General features: G+C 39.6%; 3 protein-coding genes across 3 annotated transcripts; 1 reads left to right on the top strand and 2 right to left on the bottom strand.

Moving 5' to 3' along the window:
- Positions 1 to 3,492: 3,492 nt before the first annotated feature.
- On the bottom strand, positions 3,493 to 7,473 carry LOC119490959 (extracellular calcium-sensing receptor-like). The gene is made up of 12 exons (XM_037774508.1): positions 7,323 to 7,473; positions 6,958 to 7,112; positions 6,689 to 6,841; positions 6,400 to 6,600; positions 5,982 to 6,158; positions 5,652 to 5,846; positions 5,387 to 5,517; positions 5,156 to 5,252; positions 4,883 to 5,006; positions 4,244 to 4,716; positions 4,065 to 4,145; positions 3,493 to 3,866 (listed from the first exon to the last, which is right to left on the bottom strand). Exons 1-12 carry the CDS (start codon positions 7,456 to 7,458, stop codon positions 3,510 to 3,512), a joined length of 2,280 nt encoding a protein of 759 aa, XP_037630436.1. The 5' UTR covers positions 7,459 to 7,473; the 3' UTR covers positions 3,493 to 3,509.
- A 2,748-nt stretch (positions 7,474 to 10,221) lies between these two features.
- On the top strand, positions 10,222 to 13,879 carry LOC119490958 (extracellular calcium-sensing receptor-like). The gene is made up of 8 exons (XM_037774507.1): positions 10,222 to 10,497; positions 10,631 to 10,717; positions 11,008 to 11,277; positions 11,528 to 11,734; positions 11,821 to 12,096; positions 12,433 to 12,657; positions 12,764 to 12,887; positions 12,966 to 13,879. Exons 1-8 carry the CDS (start codon positions 10,237 to 10,239, stop codon positions 13,877 to 13,879), a joined length of 2,364 nt encoding a protein of 787 aa, XP_037630435.1. The 5' UTR covers positions 10,222 to 10,236.
- A 1,886-nt stretch (positions 13,880 to 15,765) lies between these two features.
- On the bottom strand, positions 15,766 to 21,393 carry LOC119491582 (extracellular calcium-sensing receptor-like). Its single transcript, XM_037775723.1, has 8 exons — positions 21,272 to 21,393; positions 20,440 to 20,734; positions 20,050 to 20,339; positions 19,152 to 19,447; positions 18,116 to 18,321; positions 17,771 to 17,992; positions 16,752 to 16,875; positions 15,766 to 16,667 (listed from the first exon to the last, which is right to left on the bottom strand). Exons 1-8 carry the CDS (start codon positions 21,376 to 21,378, stop codon positions 15,766 to 15,768), a joined length of 2,442 nt encoding a protein of 813 aa, XP_037631651.1. The 5' UTR covers positions 21,379 to 21,393.
- Positions 21,394 to 22,096: the final 703 nt, after the last annotated feature.

Raw genomic sequence — 22,096 nt, 5'->3', positions numbered from 1 at the left:
GTTCCTGGGAATTTTAACAATTAAAATTTATTTGAACAATTACATTTCATTTTAACTCTTGCATTTGAAGACTGTGCAAGGATATAGAAATATATCTTAGTCTTAGACCAAACAATAACAAGGAAATATTAAATAGTATTAGGAAATAGTGAATCTTGATATTGATATTTTGGTTATATTGGAATATTGAATCCTGTTGCAGTTATAACAATTTTAAAATAGTGGCCACTCATCCATTAATTAGGGAGCTCAGAAAAAGGCTTGGTATACTACTACAACCTACTGGACATCATATAGTAAAGCTAATGTGCATGTTAGAAAGTTGCATACATGCGTATGGCTGATTCACATCTGATTATTGTGGATGTTTTAGTTGGTCTGCAAAGTGTCCAACTGATTCCATAGCTACATGACTGCGACCGGCACAACATTTTCTACAATTTGATGAACAAATTATCTATGAAGAGTGAAAATTGTGGGCTACGGAGCAATTTGATTTTAAAGCTTTTCCACACTCTAACGATGACGTCATGCACTCTAGCATTTAACGACCCACACAATACACACCCATTATAAAATCTGAAACAGTCTGAAAATTTCACAAAACTTAAACTGCGATTTCGTGAAAACCGTGCTAGCTATCAAAATGCCCATTTGGCACAATAACCCCCAAGTCTCATGACCCGTTTAACTTTTAATCACGTTTTTACGATAAAGTATGGCGACTCTGTATGGCCCCAAAGAGGAGTGCTTTTGAGCTGTCTTCAAGTCGATTTTCCATTCATTCCAATGGAGCAAAAAAATTGCGCTTTTGCACGATTTTTCTGGAATCTGCTGCGCGAATCTTTAAGTCAAGTCATAGCACACGATTCCCAATCATTCCACACGTTTTGATGTACTTTTTGTACATGTGCTGGCAACGCTGCGGGACGAGTAGCGCGGAAAAGTTTTGGAAGAAGAAGCAGAAAATAAACCCGTCGAATAATAGACCAGTGTGCTTTGCACAAGGCTTTGATGAAATTTGGTGAAATTTGATGAAATTTGTTGCAATCTATGTGTTGCTTTCAGCCCATCTATCCCAGTGTCCCCAGGTTGGATCATTGGAGGTGAGAGGAAGGGATGAGGTTTATTTGCATGCACTGCTGTTTGCCAAAGTGCCTTTTTTTGATATTATCACTAGATGTCACCAGATTTGGGAATTTTGAATCCTACATATAGTTACTTTTTAAATTAATATATATGAATTAATTGTTATTATTATTATCATTATTACTTTTTATTTAATTATTTAATTAATAAATATAATTCATCATTTTTGATATTACCACTAGATGTCATCAGTGAGGATTTGGGAATTTTCAAATCCTACATAATAGTTATTTTTGTATTTATTTATTTTTATTTAAATATTGAATTAATTAACATCATGTACCTGTGAGTTTTTGATATTAGATGTCAACAGATTTGGGAATTTTCAAATTCTACGTATAGTTACTTTTTTTAAATTTAATTATTTCATTATTATACATCATGTAGCTGTGAGTCTTTGTCAATGTAACTTACTTTTAACCTGCTTCCTTTTTGTCATCTCTCTTCCTTGTGAAACTCTTTCCTCCTTCGTCTTCTGCCTCTCTGCAAAGGTGATGCGCAGCTCTTCGGCCAAAGTGGTAGTGGTGTTTTCCGCCGAGGGGGAGATGGCACCTTTTTTGAGGGACTACATGGCCCAGAACATAACCGGAATCCAGTGGGTGGCTAGCGAGGCCTGTGTCACAGCGTCTGTCTTTCGTACTGGCTTTTTTGGCCCGTAAATTGCCGGGCAACTTCAACGAAGCCAAGTTCATCACTTTCAGCATGCTGATCTTCTGCGCTGTGTGGCTTACATTCATCCCCGCTTATATCAGTGCTTTTGGAAATGACGCACATGCGGTGCAGTCATTTGCCATTCTGGCTTCAAGCTTTGGCTTGTTGTTCTGTCTGTTTAATCAGAAATGTTACATTATTTTACTGAGGCCAGAAAAGAATACAAAACAGCACCTAATGGGAAAAGAAAAGAAGTAACATGCTATAAGTTAACCTTTAAAAATATTTGAGATTTCTAGTAAATGTTATTTAAAAATAGTTTATAAATTATTATCAAATCATGATTTATTTCATGTTTGTATCGACCGGGCAGTGATAGTTGTATGCAACTGATATTGCAGCATGACAAATGTTGTACAGTGTACAAGAACATATATAAATATAATGACAAACAGCATATTGTATGTTTTGAAGAAATAAAGATATTTATTGGTGATTATTCTTTGGAGTTTCTGGGGATAAGTTTGCTGGGCAATATTTTCTGCTTATTTTCTACCTGTGAGATTTAGTTTTGAATTGATCCAAGGTCAATAGGTTTAGAATTGTACACATGAAACAAAAAAAAGTAAATATTGATTAGACTGTCCCAAAAGACTCTGACTTCTTATACCAAGGTGTTGATGATGATTCTATTATGGGCAGAGCAGACTCATCAGGTCAGATTGTTTTCACATGGACCAGTTTTATTCAAAATATAATCAACTCCATTCCTGCATATCCTCTACACTGGGTATGTGGTAAAGGTTATGTGGTGGTTCTGGTGTGGTACATTGACTGCAGGTTTGGGTCAACTTTTAATACAGTGATAATGTGCAAAATTGATGTGGTTGAGGATGATGACTGCATGTTCTGATGTTAACATTTACAACCATCTCCTGAAACAGTGGGCAGCTTTTTACTGGCATTGATTGCACACCCCTTTAATTTAAATGAAAATCAAATGTTACAAATATTTTTTTTTATTTCTATTTCTGTGGTCAGATACATACATTAAATTCAACCTCTGAATTTAACTCATCCTAAGCTTTAGGAGAAGTGGGCTGCTGTGAAGCGGTTCAGTGTGAGTTGGGGATTGAATCACCAACCTTGTGGTTAAAGGACAATCCTCTGAGCCAGAGCCGCCCCAAATATATTAATATATTAATTTTACATCCACCCATCCACTTCAGTTCTTATTTGTTGGATTAAAGGACAGTGTACTCAACATGCCAAGGGCTTAAGGTTTTAAGCAGAAATTCAGAAAATTACTAAACTTCCAGATTTAAAGTATCCTCACAAATGTTTTTGTTTCTTTCCCCAATAAATTAATATCCATGTCATTGATTATAGTGTAGCCCATATGATAACAATAACATGAATACAGTACAACATACAAATGCAAATAACTTAAAACTAAGAAACTAACTTCTACCCAGATAAAAGGTTATTGTCTAAGAGACACTGTACAGTAACAGGAAAAAGTATCCACACACTCCAGTCATATTCATTTATGAGGCAAACTTTCAGTCAGGTAGCATTTTATTTTGTTTCAAATATTCAAACTTACTTTTACTATGAAAATGTATTTTCAGAATTTCATATTAAAAAGTGTGGGCTTCGGTGTGCTTGATAGCCACTTAAAATGACCACCTACTACATAAATGTTAAGTTCATGTGAGATATTTTCCAGTCATGCCTTTCTTAATGTTTCTCTGAGGCCGCAATAAAATTATGTAACATTTGGGCAGAAAAATACATAGTAACAGTCCAAAACTGGAGGCTAATATAGCAAATACTTCCACAGCCACAGTGAACTTCCCAGGAGAGCTGACATAAGCTGGGATGAATGAGATCCACACCGCCCAGAATATCAGCATGCTGAAGGTGATGAGCTTTGCCTCGTTGAAGGTATCGGGTAGCTTGCGTCCAAGGAACGCCAGGAGGAGGCAAATGAAGGCCAGTAGACCAATGTAGCCCAGGACCAGATAAAATCCAAGAGGCCATGTCTCCGTACACTCCACGACAATCTATGCCCAACAATACATTAAAACAGATCAATCCAATACAGCACAATTTGCATCAGGGTGTGAAATAAGTAATTTTATATGATTGTTTGGTTCCTTCCTGATCTCATTAAAGCCCCAATGTGTAGGATTTGAACATTTCTGACTTTGCGACTCCTAATAGTGGTATCAAAAAAGACACTGTGGGACAGTCATTCTTACTTTTCCAGTTGAGGCTTGGTAGTTTGTGTTCTTGAATGGTAATGGAGGTGCGCCCAACAGCCAACCAGCACAAAGACAAAGCTGAGGACAAGATAAGCAATTCTTTAAAAACACACACTATAACTAAAATAGTCACAACTTGAGGTCAAAATTAGTGGTGGTTCTATAGCCTATCCCACCTGAGGAGCTGTAGTACAGAGGATTAGAGTCCTCTGCTGAGGGGGACCAAACCGCTTCAGAGCCCTCGAACCAGGTACATTAGCCCGGAATGCCAAGAGAACCACAATGGTCTTAACGAGGAGGCAGGACAGACAGAGGACAAAGCTGATCCCAAATGCTGCCTGGCGGAGCCGACATGTCCACAAAGACGGCTGGCCGATGAACACCAGGGAGCACAAGAAGCAGAGCTTGAGTGAAAGGAGAAGCAAGAAACTTATTTCAGAGTTGTTGGCCTTGACGATGGGCGTGGAACGGAAACTTTGAAAGACGACAGTGACGATGGTTGTCAGGACGACACCCAACAGTGTGAGTGCGACCAGGATGATGCCCATGGTGTCGTGGAAAGACAGAAATTCTTCCACTCCGGCCACGCATTTCACCTGGTCTTTGTCTGGCCAGTAGTATTCAGCACATTTTGTGCACTCAGTGGAACCTTTGGAGACACATACAGTAGACACACTGTGTAAACACACACAAACTCTACTCAACAACAGTTGCATCCACATAAGATGCCTCGATAACTCTCCAGTTATGCAACATTTTTTGAGGTTTTAATGGCCTTTTGCTTCTTACAGAAGTTAGGAAATATATGAATATACCAGTCTGGTTGCTGATCTCTCCATCTGCACAGGGCAAACAGTCAAAGCAGCAGTGGGGCTCTCCTGGACGTCTGGCCGACCTGCTGCCAGGGGGGCATGGAACGCTGCACTGAGACACAGGCACCTGAAATAATAAAAGTTTAAAATTATACACCAAGTATTTTCTTTGCTGCAGACTAGATGCTTGGTGAAACAAAGAGTTTTTTACTGAAGAAAAATTACAGCAATTTTGATCATCAAGACTGAAATATAATTGGGGGACATATGACCCACCTGTGACTGTCCTTTTGTCCACACAATGGTGCTCTGCTTTATCTGCAACTGTTCTCTCAATGGAGCCGAACCATCATAGCTTCCCACTTTGATAAATCTAAACACAGCACATAATTCTTTTAAAATGCAATCGGGACAAAAAAAATGTGTGACACTTTTGTATCATAACTGAGCTGACAATGAACATAAAAAAGCTTCTTAATCATAATTCTTTGAAGTAAAATATTCCACCTAATTTCACCACTGCTGTCCTTCTGCCAGTTAATGATGTCATAGAGAGGGACCGGCTCTCCGTTGGAGTCAAAATATACCTTCTCCTCAAACTGGTTGGTGAAATTCACTGTCTTCAGATGATGCAGCAACTGTATGAAAGGATGAGGAAAAAAAAGAACAGGGAAGAGAACAAGAGGCCAGAAGAATGATGCAAAAACTCAGGGAAAAATTAAAATAATTACACAATTAAAATAAATCATTGATTTATATTTGTTGCACCTACCTCTCTAGAAGTAAATGATTTATTATTGTCACACATTCCCTTGTTATGTACTGCAGAATCACAGTTCAATAAAGTGTGCAGAGCGTGGGCGATGGCGTATACAGCTTTATACACGTTATAGGATATTCTGACCTGAGATACATCTGTAAAACTGCTGTCAGTGTACTTGAGATCCTCTGAACCAGTGCATACAGGCTTTTCAGCATCACCTTTATAGTTTTTGTCAGCTGACGCCTTGAATGTGCTTGTTTTTCCTACAACAGGTCTGACCAAGGAACCAGAATTGTTTTGAGAGTAACCAAAAGCATCCAATCCCATAAATTTATCCACGGCATCTGCTTCATTTTCTTTGGCTCGGCCTCCTCTAAACTCTAGCCTGCAGCCAAAAAGCTCTTCCCAAAACATGTTGACAAATGCCATCCCAGGTTTGGGAGAGGGGCGGACATTCAACAGGAACTCTTTCAAGCCGGGGATCCCGACCCCAGGGAAGGAGAAGCCCAGTGTGCCCTCTAGGAGAGGGTGAAATTTGGGTGAAGTCAGCAGGCTAGCAGTAACCCAGGCTTCACTAGCAACCCACTGGATCCCTGTCACATTTCTCTGAGCCAGCTGGAAAATAAGGCATAGAAATTTGATGATAAGAAAGCAAAGAGATGAGCATAAACACCGACATTCTTTTGATATTCCTAACTCTCATATTATTACTTTGAATACTGCATAATATATAATTGTATGCCTATAGAGTGCTTACCTCTAAGAGCAGATCCAGCAGCTGTCCCTCCGTGGCAAAGACCACCACCACCTGTGCGGTTGAACTCTGCAGCTTGTCTGCCATTTCTTGTATCTCAGTCGCTGTGGGTGATTTTGGGATAGTCAGATGAAATGCCAGACATCCACCTTGTTGTCTAAACTGATTGGAAAACGCTTGGATGCCATAGTGACTGTAGTCATCCTGAAATATACATATACAGAGAGAGGTTTTTTAAATCATGTTGGTGTGTTTAACTGACTAATGGTGGGGTAAAAAGTCCTTATCTCACCGTGGTCCCTATTGTGCCCACCCAGAACCAGCCTAAGAAAGTGACCAGCTGAACAAGACCTCTAACTTGAAAGAGATCACTCGGCACAGTCCGCAAGAATGACTGGTACATATGCTTGTCAGTAAGGCAGGCACAAGTGGCAAAATAACTCACCTATATGGAGACAAAGTTAACTGTATTGAGATAAATCAGAAGCCAAAAACAAAACCATATCAAACTGTGTTGTGTGATTCATCACACAACACAGTGCCTTTTCATTCCTTTCTTACCAGCGGGAGGCTGAAAGGGCCAAGAGTGTGAGCTATAGCTCTTGTAGGGGAAGAGGATGCAAGGCCAATCACAGCGGGCACAGGAGAATCAGCCAGACATGAGGGTAAGGTTTGAGATTGTGTTCTCCTAACTATTCTCTCCACTGTTACATTTCCTTTTTTGTAATTTCCATTATTTTCAAGACTGTGAGGCATCGCTTCACTAATTTCAGTACCTCCCTTGCCTGTGCTCAACATCCTTTTCTTTCTTTTTTTTCCTTCTGTTTTTACTTCCTCCGATCTAGTACCCCTGTCCTTTGGCATATCTGATCTTTTTTCATTTTCTTCCAGTTGTTTCACCTCACTTGTCAAAGCTTTGGAGGTACTGACTAGAGACAGAAGAGCTTGCAGGCTGGTGTGGACATGGTCACAGCTGTCCATGATCCGGTAGCCTAGTTTAACACCTGGTAACAGGCTTGAATTACGATTAATTTCCTCCACTGCAAACACCATGGTCATCATCCAGCGGAAGGCTCTGTGGTCAAAACTGCAGAGAATGAAATATATTTGATTGCACAACATATATCAGCATGTGAACAGCATAGGAGCAATATGATTTCAGTCACTTATTTGTATAGAAATTGAAAATAAATACAAATGTGAAAAAAATATTTTAATTTGGGACAAGTGGATGTCAACAGTATCCTCATACTTACCCGCTGCAGGATGTGAGCTGGGGTTTGCTGTGGTAACTGTGCTGCGGCTTAGGAGCCACATAATGCAGAGGGAAAAGTCCTCCAATCACAACATCCCCTCCCGAATGCAGGGCCAGAGGCTCACTGTCAGCCAGTTTCACACAGTGAGGTAAGCTATGAGTTATCCCCAAGCCACTCAGTCTCTCTGTTATAGTCTCTTCTTCTTTCACCACACCTCTCTCTAAACTTAGTTGTTCTCTTCCCTTCACAACAGAGCACACTGAGGAAAGAAGGCTAAATAATGCACAAAGAAGCAGCCAGAGAGAAGCCCCAATGTCCATACTGACCCCATAAAGACTGTGTGTGCACCGGAGACGATGGTTCTCCAACTTATCCTCTGAAAGGCTAATGAAGTAGACTATATAAAAACTTGGATGCTTGCTTCATTTCATGGGTCATATGAGTCATTGCCAGATCAACCAATCACAATGAAATGCAATGACACAGGAGAGAAGACGATACGTGGCTCACATGAAGTATGAGTCTTAGAGGTGACTATATTAATATATGATCCTATTACATGACATTTTTAAACCATGACTATATCCCAAATTTATAATAAACCTTGCTTTTATCATACACTGTTCGTAGCTATACCTACAAAAAGTAATGAACTATAATTCATATATAAACCCTGTAATCAATGTATATGTAATCAACGTAGTAGCACCACTTCCGCAGTTATTTTAACCCCAACCTCAATCTTTTCCTAAACTTACCCAGTAGTTTATTTGCCTAAACTTAACCAAGTATTTCAAATATAGTTATTTTAACCCAAACCACGATCACCACACCACAGGGGCTTACACAGGCAGACTGATTGCTCGTGTTGCTGGACATCCGTAGGAAAACGCACGTTTTCCGTAACAAAATAACAACGTAGCGTAACATAATTTTGTTTGGCCCCAGTGCGAATTTTTTTCTTCGGCCCTCGCCCCAAACACAAGCGTGCGCTCGTGCACACACATACACACACAACCACTTCAGATAATTGCAAAGCAGACAATTGCTATGCCACCATGAAGATGCTGACCATGCAACTCCCATACTGCAAACTAGCCTTAGATCAGCACCACAGACAGCAGCCGAAGTGCTAAATTTATCAACGCTAATTTAACAGCCTGCCCTGGACTCAGCGGGCCATTAGTAATCACGGACACTGAATTCAGTGGGTGCACATTTTCCATTTTCTTTAATCACAGACTTGACAGAACTTGGAGGAATAAGTTCCTGGGAATTTTAACAATTAAAATCAATTTGAACAATTACATTTTAATTTTAACTCTTGCATTTTAAGACTGTGCAAGGATACAGAAATATCTCTTAGTCTTAGACCAAACAATAACAAGGAAATATTAAATAGTATCAGGAAATAGTGAATCTTGATATGTTGGTAATGTTGGGAAATTAATCCTGCTGCAGTTATAATAATTTTAAAATAGTTCCCACTCATCCATTAATTAGGGAGCTCAGAAAAATGCTTGGTATACAGTACTGCTACCACCTACTGGACATCATATAGTAAAGCTAATGTGTATGTTAGAAGGTTGCATACATGCGTATGGCTGATTCACAGCTTAGCATTGTGGATGTTTTAGTTGGTCTGCAAAGTGTACCATCCCAAAATTGCTGGAATTGCTGGAAAAACTGGATTGTTCAGTCGGTGACCTGTGTATTTTTTTCCAACCAAAAATAAATAAAACACTATGCTGACCCATTTGAAGCCTGAACAAAAGCACGCAGGAAGTAGACTTTTGCTCAATTCATTATTCTCACACTACTACCATTAAACCCATTAACAATTGGTTTAAAATGTGCTTTTGATAAAGTATAGAATATAATTAAATAAAGTTTGACATTGTGGCTTCTTAATTTGTATTGGGTCCTTCCTCTAACTGCAAAATGGTTGGTGTAAAGGATTAAACAAACAATGACGTGTATCGATGAAGGGGATGACATAGTCCTGTGTATAAAAATAAGTGACTGTGTAAAAGGATCATAAAACGGGTGAAAGGAGGAGGGCAGTTATGGGGGCATTTGCTGCCACACACTTGTGTGTATTGATTGTGTTCTTTTCCTCTTTCTTACTGCCTGTTTTCTCCTCCCTGTCCTTGTCTTGTAAATTACGGAGACAGTTTCATCTCAATGGGTTGCACAAGCTTGGCGATGTGATCCTGGGTGGGCTGTTTGAGGTTCACTACTCACCTGTCTTCCCCGAGCTTTCCTTCACCACAGAGCCAAATCAGCCCAGGTGCCAAGGGTGAGTTTCACACACACTCACATATAGCATCATAAAATAACTGTGCTGAGAAAACAACTGATGACTATGTGAGTGGTTTTTGACAGGGAAAACATGTTTTACAGTATAACTTTTTCTGACATATTAAAACACCAATTCTGAATAGACAACATATAAGTAACAAAGGTCTAACTAGGTTTGCATATTTCTACCAAGTTCTCACAGGTGACACATTATTTGTAAGTTGTTAATGGTGACATTTTGTGTGTCAGCTTTGATATTCTAGGGTTCAGGCATTCTCAGACCATGGCATTTGCTATTAATGAGATCAACATGAACACCAACTTACTACCTAACGTGACTCTGGGATACAGTCTGTATGACAACTGTGCCACACTTGGAATTGCATTTCGTGCTTCATTGTCACTGGCCAGTGGCCAAGAGGAGCAGTTTCTTTTGGATGAGACCTGTGAGGGGGCCCCTCCAGTCCTGGGGATTGTGGGTGATTCATACTCAACATTTACAATTGCCATGTCAAGCGTAATAGGTTTATACAAATTGCCCATTGTAAGTTTCTTCCATTTTTTTCCACTGAATGATTTTGATGTCAAATTGCATATTTAAATGTTCAAAAGTGTATTGAATGGGTCTACTAACCTGCAGCAAATGAATATCCCTTGTTCATACACGTCTCTCACAGGTGAGTTACTTTGCCACATGTCCCTGCCTGAGTGATCGACAACGCTTTCCATCCTTCTTTAGAACAATCCCAAGTGATACTTTCCAGGTAAACTATCAACAATAATGTTAGAATATAGTGATCTGTATAATATACAACTCCATAATGAGAGTGGACATGTAGTTTCACTGACTCTCACCTGAAAGAAGCTGATTTGCTTGTATATATCAAAATACACTATATGAGCTTTACATGTCACTAGTGAAGCTATATGGATTTGGTAATACACCAGAATGAGAATAATTGTTTTCTCTGAACCATTTGTATGCATTGATACATTTTCTGTTTAAGAATATTTTAGCATGCACACTAATAATTTTCGTTCTCTATCCACTTAGGTGCGTGCAATGATTCAGATTCTAATGCACTTTGGATGGACTTGGGCAGGTCTGCTGGTCAGTGATGATGATTACGGACTCCACGCTGCCCGATCCTTCCAATCTGATCTGGCTCAGTCTGGTGGAGGTTGTCTGGCCTACTCAGAGATTTTGCCCTGGGGCAATGACCCAAGCGAACTTGGCAGGATTGTGGATTTGATAAAAACATCCACAGCTCGGGTGGTCATTGTGTTTGCCCACGAGACTCACATGATTCATCTCATGGAGGAGGTAAGAATTAAAAAAAAAAAGAAAAAAAATGGAATCTAAAACTAAAAATAGAGTTATTTTGTTTCTGGAATAATGGAATTACATCGATTTCTGTAAATCCACAGTTATACAAACTTTAAAATTCACATATCGACTTAGATTAAACATTGGCTATGTTATGATTGAATCAAAAAAAAAATGACAAATGTGTTATATAATATCTAATTGAGTGACACTGAATCTCTGAACTAACATATTTGACATTGAACAGGTGGTGAGGCAGAATGTGACAGGCCGGCAGTGGATAGCAAGTGAAGCCTGGACAGCAGCTGCTGTGCTCCAAACTCCCCGCCTCATGCCGTACCTGGGTGGCACACTGGGCATTGCCATACGTCGAGGAGAAATACCAGGTCTCAGGGACTTCCTGTTAAGAATACGCCCTGACCTACACTACAACAACAGCTATGGAAATAACATAGTTATGGCCTTTTTCTTTACCTAACTGCCTGATCTGCATTGTCGCATTATCACATAATTATGTTAATCTTGATTTCCTTTCCTCAGGTGAGGCAGTTTTGGGAATATACGTTTCCGTGTAGATTTGCACCACCTCCAGCAGGTTGGGTGATGGCTGGGGGAGATCTATGTACTGGGCAGGAAGATTTAGAGAGTGTGGAGACTGAGTTGTTGGATGTGTCAGAACTCAGACCAGAGTATAACGTGTACAAGGCTGTGTATGCTCTGGCGTATGCTCTTGATGACATGCTGCGCTGTGCACCAGGGAGAGGGCCTTTCAGCGGACACAGCTGTGCCAGTTTGCAAAGACTGGAGCCATGGCAGGTGTGATATCGGTTTACACTGTTTTGAATATTTAAACCATGTACTACATCATGACGTGCCAAGTGGTGTTTTCCGTTGTAGAAAATTAGCACATAAAAAAATAGTACAAGTAGTACATTATTATGTATGGTATCAGTACATTTGCTATAAACATAGTGTGCCAGGGTAATCTCATAGAAGTATACAACTGCTTTGATCAACTCCGTAATGCTAAAAGCTTATGCTTTGCATGTACCTAGTTTGATTGGTTAAGAGAGGATTGTGCAACGATCACTACCTTTTTAAGATTACATTTTGTATTTTGGGGTTTCTGTGTCTTCTCTCCTCCATTTGCAGCTTGTACATTATTTGCAAAACGTCAACTTCACGACATCATTTGGTGATCGAGTGTCATTTGATGAGAATGGTGATGCCTTGCCAATATATGATATCATGAACTGGCTGTTGCTCCCTGATGGAAGAATAAAAGTTGAGAGTGTGGGCGAGGTTAAAGAGTCCGCCAAAGGTGAAGAACTCACACTCGATGAAGACAAAATCTTCTGGAACTTTGAATCCAAACAGGTTATTTCTGCTGTTTTACAGAAATCTTTTCCTTTTTTGTTGATAACTTTAAATGTAAAATAGCTCAGACTAACAGATGTGTGTGCTATTTTTTTTTTACCAACAGCCACCCCGATCAGTGTGCAGTGAGAGCTGTCCTCCAGGTACCCGCATGGCCAGAAAAAAGGGGCAACCTGAGTGCTGTTTTGACTGTATCCCTTGTTCTGAGGGAAAGATCAGCAATGAAACTGGTTGGTATTCAGTTTAAATATTGTACTTTTGAGACATTAAAATTAATATGTATCTTACCATCTTCCCCTTTTTGTTAGACTCCATGGAGTGCACCAGTTGTCCAGAAGACTTCTGGTCCAGCTCCCAGCGTGACCACTGTGTTCCTAAGAAAACAGAGTTCCTCTCCTATCAAGAGCCTCTAGGTATCTGTTTGACAACCACCTCATTGCTGGGAACCTTTATCTGTGCTGTTGTCCTGGGCATCTTCATCTTTAATCGCAGTACACCCATGGTACGCGCCAACAATTCAGAATTGAGTTTTCTGCTCTTAGCATCACTTAAGCTATGTTTCCTGTGTTCTCTTTTGTTTATCGGCCGTCCCAGGCTGTGGACATGCCAACTGAGACATGCAGCATTTGGGATCAGCTTTGTACTTTGTGTCTCATGCATCCTAGTGAAAACCATGGTGGTTCTGGCTGTGTTCAAGGCCTCCAAACCAGGAGGTGGAGGCAGTCTGAAGTGGTTTGGTGCTGTGCAGCAGAGAGGGACAGTTATGGTTCTTACTTCTATTCAAGCAGCAATCTGCATTGCTTGGCTTGTCTCTGCTTCACCAGCTCCTTATAAAAATACTCAATACCACAATGACAAGATAGTTTATGAGTGTGTAGTCGGGTCTACAGTTGGTTTTGCAGTTTTACTGGGCTATATTGGCTTACTGGCTATCCTCAGCTTCCTGTTAGCATTTCTGGCGAGGAATCTTCCAGACAACTTCAATGAGGCCAAGCTCATCACTTTCAGCATGCTGATCTTCTGTGCTGTGTGGGTGGCCTTTGTCCCCGCTTATGTCAACTCTCCGGGCAAATATGCAGATGCAGTGGAGGTATTCGCCATCCTGGCCTCGAGTTTTGGTCTCTTGGTGGCACTGTTTGGACCCAAATGTTTCATAATCCTTCTGAGACCAGAGAGGAACACAAAGAAAGAAATCATGGGTCGAGGAATTGCAAAGTCATAAAACATCACTTAGTTTAATGCAGCGCTGAAGCACATAATTAGATATAGGCCCACTTCTGAAAAGATCCAAAACTAAACAATTCACCCTTTGCTAAGTCCTGCCCCTTGAACGCAGTCTGGCCAATCATAGCGTAGCATCAGCCAGCTCTGACCAGGATCCGATAACTACAGTATATGGCTGTTCTCCATAGACTCTCATGCAATCATTTGAGATTTTCTTCATTTTGAGGCTGATTTTGTGGATTGTGAGCTGGTCATATAAATGTTTTGCCTGGGGCATGTGTAATAGTGTTCGCTATACCGGATAGGTTGGAAGGAGATATATGTTTCTTCCCCGATCAGATGGGCGTAAAAAAATACGGAGCGAACATTAGCAGAGTATGTTAGCACATCATTAACTATCACTTATAAGCTATGGAAGCTACTGAAGGTATACTGAATATATTCACATGCTCCTTTTGATTTTTAACGATTGTAACAGTGAATAAAGACCTACACAGCATGAACACTGAGTTACTTATTTTCATTGTCTTCTGTCTCGATCGCCAGGTGATCTGTTGTCTTTGGCATCGATGCTTATCTGTTTAATCTGTTTTTTTTTTCGAGTCAGTTTGACATCCTGGATATACTGTATCCTTCAAATGCATATGGTAGACCCTTCTGTCTGCTTCTCTGAAATTGCTTTTTCATTTTTCCAAAAATTAGATAATATTTCTTTAGGGAGTGTAGTTAGTGACAGTGTGGGGTGTATGCTAACTCCGACAGCTTGACGGAGTAGCAGTGGCTGACAACAAAGGGGCGGGCAAAAGGGTGCAAAGGGTGAATTGATCGGTGGGTTATTAACCCAACTGTATATTACCATACCAAATGTCAGCAATTATTTACTCACTCGTCCTCCATGTCCCTGGCCACTCCTGTTATGCAGAAATAAAAATCTTCCTGAGGTGGGAGTTTAGGACCTTTCAGTCAGGGCAGGGCCTGAGCCAGTTCACCATCACTCTAAGTTTGGGTTCACCAGGTCTGTCTGGCAGCCCCCATGCCACCTGATCCAAGACATACAGCCACAGATCTGATAAAATGATTACAAAGCTTTGGTATAAGGTTACCACCTTGTAACAACCACTCTTCATTTCAGATAAAGCACACTGTTCCTCCCAGTCACACCGCTCAAGGTTTCTCCATCATGTTGTATCTGGCTAGTAATATTATGTCACACCTCTCTCACATTGTATTTGAAGCTTTTTCCATCAAACAGGAGAAATAGAGTCCCACAGGCTCGACCGCACAGGTCAAAGAACTTTTTTGTTCCTCAGTCTGTCAAACTGTTAAATCAGAGTTTGGGTTCTGAGTAGGCCTCAGTGTATCTACCAAGCACTGAATGTAAAAGAAAGTGATAAAACAAATTGCACTAGTTAGTACTTATTCTACAGTTGCTTCAGTTCATCTATTTGCGATTTGAGAACATTGTGGCAATAAACTTTATGGCAATATAACCAGCTTTTCTTTTGATTATATAATGTTCCTTAACTGAGCTCCCTCATTCTGCATCCAACTTGCATTCCCACATTATAAATTATGACATTATATTTTATTATTCAAATACCAATGATATTATGAAAATGTCAAGAAAAATATTCCATGAACCAAGTATGTTATGAATTTTGACTTTATTTATTGACTTTATTTTATATTTTCAGCGTGTGATGATTTGTAAAACAAGACCAACATATTTAAAGGACATTCACAAAATTACATTTAAATTGGGAAAATATTGAATGCAAGAAAAACATTGGATGTAAATACTTTGAAATAAATGACACTGTGTTTATTGTGCACATCATTAGCTTTATATGTTGCCATGTTATCTGTTTCCAAAGCTTAAATGTTTTAGAATTGATTTTTGTTCATTAAATGTTTCTTGGTGTTCTTCTCTGGCTTAAATAATATGATGAAACACTTTGGAGCAAATATACACAGTATTACTCCAAAACTGGAAGCCAGAATGGCAAATATCTCCACAGCCACAGTGAACTTCCCAGGAGAGCTGACATATGCTGGGATAAAGGTGATCCAGACTGCACAGAATATCAGCATGCTGAAGGTGATCAGCTTGGCTTCATTAAAATTGTCAGGTAGTTTCCGGGCTAGGACAGCTAACACAAAGCAAAAGATAGCCAGTAGGCCGATGTACCCGAGCACAGCCCAGAACCCAATAGCTGAGCCTAATGCACACTCTAGGATGATTCTCTCCTTGTATGTGGTCAGGTTTTTCATTGGAAAAGGGGGACTAACAACCAACCAAATAGTACATATTAAAACTTGAATGAACGTGAAAGACACTACAGTCATTCTTTGCTGTGGAGGACCAAACCATTTCATGACATTACTACCTAGTGTAGCTTTGAAGGCCATTAACACTACTATTGTTTTTCCGAGAACACAAGACATACAGAGGACGAAGGTGATCCCGAACGCTGTGTGGCGCAGCATGCAGGACCACTCAGAGGGTGCTCCAATGAAAGTTAATGAACATAAGAAACATAGAGTCAGGGAGAAGAGCAGCAGGAAGCTCAGCTCAGAGTTGTTGGCCCTGACAATCGGGGAAGTCCTGTGACGATAGAACACAGCCGCTGTTATAATGGCAAGACAGGCACCACCGACTGAGAATACAGCCAGGATTATTCCCAGGACCTCGTTGAAGGAAAGAAACTCTACAGGCTTGGGGAGACAAGTGTCTCTCTCTGCAGTAGGCCAGAACTCCTTGGGGCAAGGGAAACAATCAGGGGAATCTGAAAAAAAATAAAATAAAAAGGGCTTTTAGCAGTTGAATATTCAATGTTGTAGATATGCTTTAGAAAAAAATAAATAAATACCTGTAGCATTGCTAATCTCTCCCTCAGGACACAGTATACAATCATAACAGCAGATGGGTTTTCCTTTCTGCAGCACTTTACGAGTTCCTGGAGGACAGCTGTCAGTGCACACTGACACAGGCACCTGGCACATAGATACAAACAAAGTCACACACATTCAGGTGTGTTCTGAAGTTTAAAGGATAGGTTCACATTTTTTCAAGTTCGTCTTAAAACAATACTCACATGCCTATATGTGTACTGGAAGTTATATTGGTAACCATTCCTTCTGTTCATACTGGCTGTGAAAAATCCCCTCTTAAAGTAATTTCAATGCAGTCTTGCTTGGACAAACCAAGTGGTTATCTTCCAACGTTAAGGCCATTACATACCGATGGCATGATGAATAAACAATATAAAAATGTGAAACACTTGCCTGCAAATTTTTTATATCTAGGTCTTTTATTGTGAAAGGTAAAAATGGAAGAGGTGGATCTAATCTGTGCTGCGTTTGTCAAGGTTGAAAGGACTAATAAAGTATGCCATCTTGGTTCGGACTATGGAACCTCCGTGTTGTTGTTTCATAAATACAGGCGCAACTCAATCTGTTCCGCACATTTGTTTAGTTGATGCCTTTATCCGTGGTGCAAAAGCTCAGAAAATCAACTTTGTTCTGAAAAAAGAATGTCGTCCCTTTTTCACTGCAGAATATGTGTTTTCTGTGTGAAAGTATTATTAACAAAGACAACAGTTAAAAAAAATATATTGATGTGGAAATTAATCGCAAAATAAAAAACGCACCCGGTGTGTAAAGGCCTTTAGTCTTTTTTAAAAAAAAAAATGTATTATCCCTGTGATGCAGCTCAGCAAGGGAACACTATAAGGAAAACATAAAGGGGGTATTTCATACTGAAAATACTGTAACTTTGGAACAGTTCTCTTCACAGCCAGTATGGATAAAAATGGACCAAAAACACCAATAATACCCTTTAAGATCATCAAATTTGAATGTGTTAAATTATTGCTATTGGGCTCATTACTTGTGTGCCACCCTTCACCCAGGTGAGGTTCCTGTTTATACGGAACTCCTGGCCCACCGGTAGTGATGCATCGTAGTGCCCTACTGTCACTAACTCAATGCTGCCACTCTCAGTTTTTTGCCAGTTAACCAGCTCGTATATGGCCACAGGATCCCCGTTGGCATCAAATGACACATCATAACCATTTTGGGAAAAACTGACTTTCTTCAGCTGCGTCAGGACCTGTGAGGATGAAGTAAAAGTAAAATAAATTAAATATAAAAAAAATGAATATTTAATTTTAAAAAAAAGTAAATCATAGCTTAAAAAGGAAATTGGGGTGTTCACTTGTTTGTTTTGACTGACCTTTTTGGACTCTATCCTGGTGAATTTATCGCACTGAGTTATAGAATTTGTTTCCTGACACACTGCATCATGAATGGCATGTGCTATTGCATAAACAGCCTTGTACACCATGTTAGTGATTCTGAGCTGAGATGTGTCTGTGTACGGGCTCTGGATCGTCTCTATGTCTTCAGTTCCATCACACACACTCTTGTCTGTGGCTGCGCCTAAAAACACACAGAGACAGAGGCAGGTGTTTTTTAGCCTTGACTATGATATTATATATTATTATTTATCTGTATGTGTTTAATATTCTTTTTGTTCTATTTTTGTTTTATTTAACCTGCCAAACATGCCTTGCACAAACTTGTATAGATCTACATCGTTGTAATTTATTAGTAAAATATTGCTTTACATTACATGTCAATGCAGTGTTTTGCAGACATACCTTATTATTTTTTAAATAGTTGCTGTTTCAATTTGTATCCGGCCCTATTTTTTTTAACCTTTACATATACCAGCTCATGCTAACACTAATCAGTTATCAGACAACTCTTTTCTTTCAATTAAATACTGACATGGTCTGTTTTAACAAATAAACCAATTCAAAACAAATAAATGATCTGAAATCACCGTCAGTATAATTAAGCCTAATTAGACCTACATACATACTTTCATATTAACTGGATTGGATACATGGTAGTAAGTACAATTGTTAGTCTTTATTTAGTTTGGTGGCCTGGAGACTGCCTATATATTGTGTGCTTGTGTTCAGAGCTTCAATGTTGACATTGTGAAACTACTGCAGCCAAGTTCATGCAAACCCCAAAAATCATCATATCAAGTGAGATTATTCACAAAGATGATCCTATGTCGATACAATGTCATTGTTCTATATCAATAGATCTCCCTGTTAATCTGGGGTTTGGCCTTAAAGCAGCTGTGGACATTTTAACACAGGAAACTCCACTCAGACAAAAAAAAAAAACAACGAAAACACCACACACATACAATTTGTGAGTGTCTCCTATATTAAAAATAAGCACAACTTTCTCACTTGTTCCTAGCCTGCAGTGGAAGGCATCCTCCCAGAACTCAGTAAGCACCGGAGAGGCAGCCACTTTAGGGGGAGAGAGATCCAGCAGGAAGTCTCTCAGACCTGGGATGACAGATTGCTCAATGCCAAATCCGATGGCTCCGGCACAGAAGCTGAACCTCAGCATGTCTGGGTCGGTTACCCAGGACTCACTGCCTATCCACTGGCGAGGTGGAGAAGGCTCGAGCGACAGCTCCTCCAGCAGAATCCTCAGGTCTCCAGAGGATGTAAATGCCACAACGACCATAGCTGTCGACCTGAAGAGAAATTAGAGCATTCTATTATGAATGTACAATTAACATTTTTAAGATAATTAACACAAGCAATAGGAGTTACTTTACTTTTGTGGTGTGTTAAATGTACAGTATTGGTCTCACTAATTATATTTTTATAACAGTATATGTAATAGGCCTATATATGACATAAATGAACAGAAATGTGCATTTCAAATTGCCACTAAGATAATAAGGGTAATCTAAATCTTCTATCATATATTTGACTTTACATTGTTGTTGCTTTTTTGTGTGCAGAAGGTCAGTGTTAGCACAGGGAACAAAAGCACAATCAGTGATGTAGAAACCTAACATTTTTAAGATAATTAACACAAGGAAACAGGAGCTACTTCACTTTTGTATATATGTTAAATGTACAGTATTAGTCTCCCTAATTATATTTTTATAACAGTATCAGTAATAGGCCTACATATGAGATAAATTAACACAAATTTCAAATTTGCCACTGAGATAATAAGGGAAATCTAAATCTTCTATCATACATTTGACTAAACATTGTTGTGGTTTTGTGTGCAGAAGGTTAGTGTCAGCACAGGGAACAAAAGCACAATCAGTGATGTAGAAACCTGCGGATAACGTCAGCTACCCTCTGGATCCTGCTACGTGGATTGGTCCGATAGAAAGATTCAGAGTACTCCACACAGATCCCCTCTTTGTGCGCTGCGTCCAGGAAAGAGGCCATGCCATTGTTGCCATAGTCCGAATCTGACCGGACAGCACCTATCCAAGTCCAGCCAAAGTGTTTTACCAGCTTGGCCAACGCGTCAGCCTGGAACTGGTCACTGGGGATTGTTCTGAAGAAACTTGGGTACTGCTGCTTATCGGACAGGCATGCACAAGTGGCAAAGTGGCTCACCTAAAGGAAAACAACATTGTAATTATTTAACGAGGACAGACAAAAAAACAGCACTGCTCTTATTAAACACATATAGGTGCCAGGAATTCAAAACATTTACTTGAGGGATGTTAAAGGGCCCGATGATGCGCGACATGCTGATGGAGGGCGTGGACCCAGACTCACCAACGATAGCCATCACCATACCAGATTGCGAGCAGTTGTCTCCGGTGTAAAACACCGGGTCCAGGCCGCTTGATAGCTGGAATGCCACGTGCACCGCCACGGGCACCGAGGCGCACGAGTCGTAGATCTGATAACCGAGCTTGATGCCCGGCAGCAGCTCGGTGCTGTTATTAATCTCCTCGATGGCGAAGACCATTGCACGTGAGAAACGCAGTTCACGGGAGTCAATGCTGCACACAAAAACTCATATCATTATATATCCATGACAGAGGAGAACTGCAATTCAAAGTTATGGTCAATAACTGATTGCTGCACTGCATCTGTGAACCAAATATACATCAATGATTTTCCTGAAAACCAAAATTCAAAACACAGTAGCCTATTAGAAATAAATTCAAAATGCATGTTTATTTTAATGCACGGATAAAGTTTAAGATTAATAGTCATCTAAATCTCTGAACTTGTGTTTATTTTCTTAAATATGTATGAACCAGTTGTTAAACACTATATTTTCAGTTAAATAACACAAATAAAAAGTGCTTATTTCTTATGTAGTCACACTCTACTATGTTGTTAATATAATACCTGCAATTTATATGGCCAAATATTGATTAAGGACTTAATATGAAATAGAAGATTTTTTTTTTTTTTTACATTTTCAGTACAACACAAAAGCTTTGCAACACGATTTTAAGAACATCATACAAACACATCAAAACATTTTTATCCCCACACAGTATAACGTCCTCATATCCCCTATTACTAACCTCCCTTTGCACCTTAGTGGCTCAGGCATGGTGGTGTAGTTGTGCTTCACTGTGTGCATGTAGTGGTGTATGGACAAAACACCACCAATAATGTAGTCACCATCCATTGAGAATGCAGGTAGACGAGTGGTACCCTGGAGTTTACATTTCACAGATGAATCCTCAGTGCTGAGCCCAGCCCTTTGTTTCACACCAACCCCAGAACCATTCAAGACAAGAGCTGAGTTCAGCTCACACAAACCCAGAGACAGGATCAGGCCAATGAAGAGAGCTGAGATCTCCATCCCTCAACTTTCTGCATGTGTGTTTTCACTGGTTTATATAGATTTTCGGTCAAAAGCTTCCCTCCTTCTACTATACGTCAGCTTAGTGTACATCAGAGACAGGATGCTCTTACCCAATGGTCTTTGATTAACTCATGTCCAAGTCTTTTCTGTGGGCTGCATGTACAATTTAATCTGTAATAAATGTCTCCTTTCTCCTCTTGTAAAGTTACCATTGTAAACACCAAATAAATCCATCATTTTGTCATTCCCTTACACCTTTTTCAGTTCAGTCTAACAAATGTGCATCTTTAGTGGAATGTTTGTGTGGTTTAATCCCATATTAAATAATGCCGATACAAAAATAGTATTGGGATGATAAGGATTTTATAAAATAGAATGAATCATGCATTTATACTATGAATTTTGACTCCATTTATTCACTTTATTTCATGTTTTCAACCCATGATAAAAGCATATTTTTAAAATAACACAATGACATATTAAAAGGACATTCACAAAATGACAATAACAATTAATAAATATTTAATCTAAAAAACTT

This window comes from Sebastes umbrosus, chromosome 7, assembly GCF_015220745.1.
Source record: "Sebastes umbrosus isolate fSebUmb1 chromosome 7, fSebUmb1.pri, whole genome shotgun sequence".
NCBI classification, from domain to species: Eukaryota; Metazoa; Chordata; class Actinopteri; order Perciformes; family Sebastidae; genus Sebastes; species Sebastes umbrosus.
Note: the sequence above shows the minus strand (reverse complement) of the source record. Positions and strands in the feature narration are given on the sequence as shown.

Excerpts from the sequence above, each read along its gene's own strand:
- LOC119490959 (XM_037774508.1), bottom strand. The coding sequence starts at position 7,458 with ATGATGACCATGGTGTTTGCAGTGGAGGAAATTAATCGTAATTCAAGC. Across the intron at positions 5,847-5,981 it reads AAGAAAATGAAGCAGATGCC|CCTGTATGCACTGGTTCAGA; the intron begins GTGGATAAATTT and ends GATGCTGAAAAG. Across the intron at positions 5,007-5,155 it reads GGACAAAAGGACAGTCACAG|GTGCCTGTGTCTCAGTGCAG; the intron begins GTGGGTCATATG and ends TTATTATTTCAG.
- LOC119490958 (XM_037774507.1), top strand. The coding sequence starts at position 10,237 with ATGGCATTTGCTATTAATGAGATCAACATGAACACCAACTTACTACCT. Across the intron at positions 10,498-10,630 it reads GTTTATACAAATTGCCCATT|GTGAGTTACTTTGCCACATG; the intron begins GTAAGTTTCTTC and ends CGTCTCTCACAG. Across the intron at positions 11,278-11,527 it reads TGATTCATCTCATGGAGGAG|GTGGTGAGGCAGAATGTGAC; the intron begins GTAAGAATTAAA and ends GACATTGAACAG.
- LOC119491582 (XM_037775723.1), bottom strand. The coding sequence starts at position 21,378 with ATGGATGGTGACTACATTATTGGTGGTGTTTTGTCCATACACCACTAC. Across the intron at positions 20,340-20,439 it reads GGCCCTTTAACATCCCTCAA|GTGAGCCACTTTGCCACTTG; the intron begins GTAAATGTTTTG and ends GTTTTCCTTTAG. Across the intron at positions 16,668-16,751 it reads AGAGATTAGCAATGCTACAG|ATTCCCCTGATTGTTTCCCT; the intron begins GTATTTATTTAT and ends ATTTTTTTTCAG.